This window comes from Dipteris shenzhenensis, chromosome 22 (genome assembly GCF_047967505.1).
Source record: "Dipteris shenzhenensis isolate YYH24624 ecotype China chromosome 22, Dip_SZ_1.0, whole genome shotgun sequence".
NCBI lineage: Eukaryota > Viridiplantae > Streptophyta > Polypodiopsida > Gleicheniales > Dipteridaceae > Dipteris > Dipteris shenzhenensis.
In genome coordinates this window covers 49,650,154-49,656,998 of record NC_141617.1, presented here as the reverse complement: position 1 = coordinate 49,656,998, position 6,845 = coordinate 49,650,154, and the positions used below count along the sequence as shown (strand labels likewise).

The following is a 6,845-nucleotide window of genomic DNA, read 5'->3' as shown; positions in this document are numbered from 1 at the left end:
GATCTTCTGCTGTTATTCAACTTTGGAGGTTTTATTTTTGGGAGCTCAGATTGCCATTAGGGCATGAAGAATGGCTAAGTCATTGTCATAGACTTGATCTTCAATTTCAGCATTCTCAGCCTCAGTTTCAAGGTCCCAAGGGAAATCGGATTCATAATTGGTATGGGTACCTTCTTCAGGTTCATTATCCCACTCGAGGTTAGCCATAAAGAATGGCACCTCTAGATCGATTGGTTCTTCATGTGTGAGTGGAGGATCTACCTGTAGCACCTTAGCATCTATCTGTGAGAAGATGGGATCTAATGAATAGCAGTTGTTGATGGTTGCCAATGTTTGTATCCAGTTAGCATCTATCTGCGAGAAGATGGGATCTAATGAATGGAAGTTGTTGATGGTTGCCAATGTTTGTATCCATGTTCCGTGGGAGGTGTTTGTGGATGGCTCTTATAGTGTGAAGGATGAGGCCACAGATGTACTTCCTCATCCACATGTTATTGCTCCCCTAGATCCTATTTTTCCTACTACTTCCATTGTTGTAGATATGCCCATAGATGTTCACACAACTATGCCCATAGATGTTGTGGATATTGCCACTAATGGTGCTTTGCAGATGCAACATATACTTTTGGATGGCTGGGAGTTGAGCTTGGATGCCCACCATTTGTTAATGCCTAGAAAGAACTTGACCTTTAGTTCATCAAAGCCTATTATAATTATGATTGGCCAATGCAAGAGCCTTTTGCTCTAAAGGATGTAAGATAAGATGGCCACTCTTTTTTGGCCTGCCCTCTCAGCAACGCTTTAAATTTGGCAAAGTAGAAATTAGGCATTTTTAGAAATTTTGGAAGTGCATTTTTTCTATTGAACAATATTTTGACTCTTCTTCATTGGACTTGAATGCAGGCTTTAAAGTGGTTGACTCTCACTCTCTCTCTCTCTCTTTCTCTCTCTCTCCCCTCTCTCTCTCCCCTTCTTCTTTATCTCCTACCTTCTCTCCCTCCCTCGCCCTCTCACCCCCCCCTCTCTCTCTCTCTCTCTCTCTCTCCCCCTCCCTGTATCTCCGAGAGTGTTCCTCCACACCATGTTTGCTTTTTTAATCCTGGGCAAGCCTTATGAATGATTAATATCATTCACGTTGTGTGAATTGTTAAATAGTATACACCGCTTGTCTCTCTTTTGTGAGAAGGAAAAAACAAGCTCGCCGGTCTCAAAACCACGTAATCCGGATCAACTACATGAATTTCTACCCCCTCACGCATTGATCGGAGGAGCTTTGTCGACTGCATAAAACTTTGAATCGAAATCGTGGCTGGAGCACATCGATCATCGAGCGATGGCGAGCAGCGTGCTGTCTGTGACGACCCCATGCATCGCCATCCTCTTACATCCTTCCCGTCCCACAGTTGCCCTTGCTGCTACCACCCGGTTTTGCCGCCCTCGCATCGTCGCCGCTGCTGTGTCCAGTACTCCACACGTTCAGCATCCCCTCGGTGAGCTTGCACTCATCTTTCCTCGCTGCCTTTGCATTAGCTCCTTTCTGTCCGGTCTGCAGCCAGCCAATTTGGAGTTTTGGAAACAAAGAAAGCCTTTCGCCAGCCAATTTTCTTTAGAAGCCCACAAGTCAGGACAGGACAACCTTCATCTAATTGCCTTATCAATCCCGCTTCTTATTATTTATCGCTTTGAACGTGCGATCATGTGTTTAGTTTTGGCGTGATGAAAAGTGGGCGCCTCTAAGACGAGGACTATCTATATGCGAACTGTAGGATTTCCAAGGTAATGAAGACCTCGGAAAATGCTTAATCTTCCCAAGCGGTTGGGTTAAGAGTCGGGTTCCCCTTCAATCCTTTCTCCACGAGCTTGCAGATTTGTAACAGCAGTATCTACTGCATGCGCGGCAGGGTTCTCTGCTCAGGCTTATAAACAGCCACTCCCCTCGTCAGACAAAATGAATAGGAGAGCTCGTTAGACAAATTTCTACAGTTGTTGCTAATTCAACCTCATTAGCAACGTGAACAGAGGAAGGAAGCTATAGGTCGCTTCTTTTTTTCTGAGGCATGCGTCGCTTCTTGACTAGAGAGGATGTTTATCTGTGAAGCAAAGCTGGAAGGTTGAGTGTGGAAGGCGTCATGTTTTGGAGATTTGGACAGCTCGATAATAGAACTTAAATTAACCCATTAGAAATCTTTTCCAACCTTGCCAGAAGTCCAAAGATAACAGATTTAGATCAATAGAGCGATGATGAGAAGAGGGACATAGATTTCTTACACTAGCAATTATATTGGCGATGTTCTTCAATCAAATAAACTTGTATACAATAATTTTTTGAAAAAGACCATGTATTGGCAGAGGACAGGCACGGATGACCTTGGGGTCCACAAAGATTATGGCAAAGTTCCTTGGGCATAATTTGTATGTCATTAATGATGATTTATTGAATGAGGGATGCATATGACCTGACCTGCGGTATGCCAATTGGTGTGTCAGATCTTGTACTGCTCCACCTGGTGATGAGCTCCATCTTATGCTATGAGCCCTACTTGCTGACTATGTGTCACGATCTATCAATTATTAAGCACGTTCTTCAGCATTCTGATTTAATATAGATATTGTCCTTGGCTATCATTATTCTCTTCCTGCTCCTTAGCTCACTGATGATATCGGCTTACTAGGATTTCTTGCAGTGGGATTAGACCGAGCTTTTACTTCTCGTAGGACATGCCCTCCACCTTCTAGCCCCCTCTTGATACTTCTAACTGGATAAAGATGGAGAGGAGGTTGAAGTTTTGTTGGATACCCATTGTCCCAATTGACTCCCAGAACGAACTCTCCATGCCCCCATGTCACCTGATGATGTGAATAGGTACGATCAGACTCGTGCCTCTTTGTGCTTTGGCCATCCTAGACCTAAGGAACACACCTCCTCATCGAATGGGGACATATCACTTTGAAGGGACATATTCCCCCTTCAACTAAGGGACACACCTTTCATTTTGTCAACGAGAACAGTAACCTTGTGTCTACTACCTGGCCATAATACATGAAAACACCCGTGGCTAGATCATGATCATGTGGAAGGCATCCTGATAGAACTGGTGCTAGATTGAACTGGGTGTGTTAAGGACGTCTCTTCTGCTGCATTTTGCTGCCGTTGTGATTACAGAGATTACACCTAAATTCGAAGAAGATCCTACCAGTGGTGATGCTATTTGGCTTGTGCAGGTGAGGAGAGTGCCTTTTGTTGTGGTAGTGATTATGGCAATGTTAACAAAGATACTCCTTGTCCTGCCTCTGCATCTCCCCCTCATGGAGGAGTCTACCATACTTGCTATCTGTGGCTAGTATGCTGTTGAGAGGCTGATATGCCTTACTGAGGGGCCTTTGGCTCCGTGACCCTTGCTCACCAGCTCAAACTTTGAGTGAACTCATATGCTGCGTCATTGAATATCGGACTTGAGGACAGAAGAAACTTGCCTGTATTCTTTATTGCCCATCTTGCTGATGGTGCTTGCTTAGTGAAACTATCGGTCTTTGATATGTAACCCAGTGGTAATCTGAAAGTGATGGTGTTCATCGACCGAGTCTTAATTCTGCAATGGTTGCTCCTTGTTTGAAGTCTTACTTCCATTTGATGAAATTCGCTTGTTGATGTTACCCATTGGTAATCTCAAAGTGATGGTGCTCATCAATTGAGTCTTATCTGTTCTAAAATTCTTCAGTGGTTTCTTCTTTGCCTGAATTCTTACTTCCAATTTGATGAATGTCCCTGGTTGATGTTGGCTGGCAATCTTTTTCTACCTTTTAGTATTGCATTTTGTTGTTTGTCATTGATCACACATTTGAATGCTCTATGACTGAACTGCTGGAGCTGCTGATGGTGTAGATTGAGGGGACCGGCTGCTTATTTAGGCTCCCAACCACATCTGACCAGACTGGTCTTCAGGCCAACTTGGTCTATGAAAGGGTCGACTAGGTCTGCAAGAGGGCCAACTGGATCCCTACAAGGCCTACTTGTTGATGCGGCAAGCGATCTGCTGACCTGGCAGGTACCCAACCTGTGCCTTCTTGCTGCAGCTGACTGCCACATGGCAGGGTGGCATCTGATTGCTGCTGCTCTGGCCCAGGTTGGCTGGCTGGGCTGTGCTGGACACCTATGCTGATGTGGTCTAGTACCCTGGTGGCTGTCCTAAAGGTAGCCAGATGTCCACAGGCTGATGGATGCTCATAACAACATAGCCTTAAACAAGCTCACAATTAGACAAGTATTCACTGCCTCACATTAATGACCTCTTTGACCAAGTGTCAATGCAAATTACTTTTCAAACTTTGCCATTTCAGTTAAACAATGCTGCTGCAACATCAACGACCTTAATGAACAACATCTATTAGCTTTATCTTGGTAAGCTTGTCATCATTTACTTTGATAAGATCCTGATTTTTAGTAGATCCTTGATCAAACAAAAACATCTCCAACAGCTGTTCATAGTTCTCAAAGTAAATTCCATGTACATTAATGCTATAAAGAGCAATTTGAATCCCTTAGAAATAGAAAAAACACTCTTTTGTTCTGGCTTTCTTCCAGGGAGGATTACAATGAACCAATGGAGATCCATATTCAGGGCAGTCTCTATTTGTCCTCGTTGCGACTTTGCTGAAGAATCTATTCAGCATTGTTTATGGACTGTGAACACGGCAGAACCATTTACAAGGGGATTGCTAGTTTATTGAGTACTTTTGTTCCTTCTCCTTCTTCATGACCTAGGGCTTTGTGGCATGGCTCTCTCTTTAGGGGTCTCATGTGTTTTATGAGAGACATGACTCTTCTTGGGCTCTCTCAGTTTGACATGTAGTTGAGTCATGCTCTTTGGATGATGTTCCCGGCTTTGCTTATAGTTCTGCACATGCCTTAGTGGATACTTACTAGGAGATTTAGCGAGCATGTCAGCGTGGCATATTTGGAGAGCCAGATGCACAGAGATTTGGATAGCTCCCGGATCCTGTCACACACATGTTAGAAACATGGTATGTGAGAGTGAGAGAGAGAGCTAGGGAGTGAAGAAATGGTAGACAAATGTAGAATCCATGAAGGCTTTCATTCATTCATCATCAATAAATGAGACAAGTGAAGTACAAGCCTTGTAGGCTACACACATGCACCAAGTGCATATGGGATAAGTCCCATAGTAACACGTGGCACTCACACATGACTCACCTCCTAGTACTACACACCAACACATCACATCAACACACTCTTTGGCTATGATATCTCCAACACCCTCCTTCAGAGCAAAGAGTATGAGACCCAACACGCAAAGAGTAGATTGATCCCCCCGCCACCGCAATACTGGAAAGAGCAAGTCCAACTATCCAACACCTCTTGTGTGATAATGACTTCTCAGTCAGCTTGCGACCGACAAGGGTAACCATCACTCGTCACCCCCCCTTACTTTGTATTGAGTGGTCAATACCATCAAACCAAAGTAAACACCAGTCAATGCTCCAAATCTCTGCTTTGTTGAACCTGTAGGAGCCTGTACCGCATTGGGCGTGGGGGACAACCCAGGGCAGAGTGCCTGTTATTCACTCCAAATACATTCATTTTAGAGGGACAACTCAAGGTTGAGAATCTTTATTGACTCAACACAAACACACAAAGCATAGAGGGCCTAGAAAGCCCAAGAATTCCAGTCATAGTGCTCCTCAAATGAGATGTCATGAACCTATGTTGTGGTTGCATGTATCTCCATAAAGGGCTCTTCAAGTTCAGCTTGTTCTTCAGCAAGGAAATTGGCATGGTGCTTCTCTTGTTCATGTTCCTCTTCTTGAAGCAATGAGCTTCAATGTGTTCTTTCCTCTTGCAAAACCTGTGAATAATGTTTTGTTGGTCTTCCATTTGCTAGTGGAAGCAAATGCTTTATCACCAGGAGAGGCAAGAGAGGCTTCCTTATTGCGACGGTCCTCAATGAGTAGTGCCGCCATATCATCAAACATGGTGGTGGCAAGGCAAAGGACTTCTAGAGTTTGCTCAAAGCGGGATATTCCATGCATACTCTTCATAAGGACAGCCATCTTAGTCTTGATCATCAGGTAGGCTTTTCAAACTTGAAAGTTGTTGAACAAGAGATTGAAACCTTGCTAGATGATAACTCAACTCATCACTCTCTTCCATTTTCAAATCATAAAATTTTATTACTAAACAATGTCTCGAGGCAATGCCAAATCTCCTTAGTTGTTGACTTGAAGTCCACATGATGGATGAGAGAGTCGGCCAAGCAAAGACCAATGAGGGCAATGGCCTTGGCATCCTGCTGCTTCCAAATCCTTTGGTGTTGCTGATCAAGTAATTCAAATTTTTCATCCTCAACATCATCCCAAACACCTTCACGCATAAGGAGCAGCTGCATCTTTGTTAGCCATGTGGAAAAACCTTCCCCCTTAAACTTCTCCATGAGCAATGAACTGGAAGACAATGAAGTCATGATGGCAAAGACCTTGATGAAGGCAGACAGCAAGCTGAAATGGAGGACCAGCAAAGAAGTGGGCTGGTCTTGGGCAGATATAGATGTCTAGTGGTGCTCCAAAGTGCAAAGCAGCTCCCTAAAACGGCTCCAAGATGGTATAGCAGGGGACTTTGCTGAAAAAATCAGCTGTTCTGGATGAAGTAGAGGCTAGGAGCAGCCCTGAAAGTGGCTCTGTTGAAGGCGGTTCTGCAGCAGTAACCCTAGAACCACTTGAAAATTCAAGCAGCAGCTCTAAAACAGGTTGAAAACCCTTCAAAAGACCTTGAAGTATTTGCAATCAATGCGGGTAGAGGGTCGATTTCTGCTGTAATGGCCTGCAAACCC

General features: G+C 44.1%; 1 protein-coding gene across 3 annotated transcripts in view; it reads left to right on the top strand.

Moving 5' to 3' along the window:
* The first annotated feature begins 1,213 nt into the window (after positions 1 to 1,213).
* Positions 1,214 to 6,845, top strand: part of LOC147888234 (glycerol kinase) — a 77,364-nt gene continuing 71,732 nt past the window's right edge. Inside the window, exon 1 of one of the 3 annotated variants that reach the window (XM_087393674.1) lies at positions 1,214 to 1,490. In XM_087393674.1, coding sequence (XP_087249800.1) covers positions 1,334 to 1,490 — 157 coding nt within the window. In that variant the 5' untranslated portion in view covers positions 1,214 to 1,333. The remainder of the gene's footprint in view (positions 1,491 to 6,845) is intronic. The other 2 variants (XM_087393673.1, XM_087393672.1) reach the window with 2 other exon arrangements.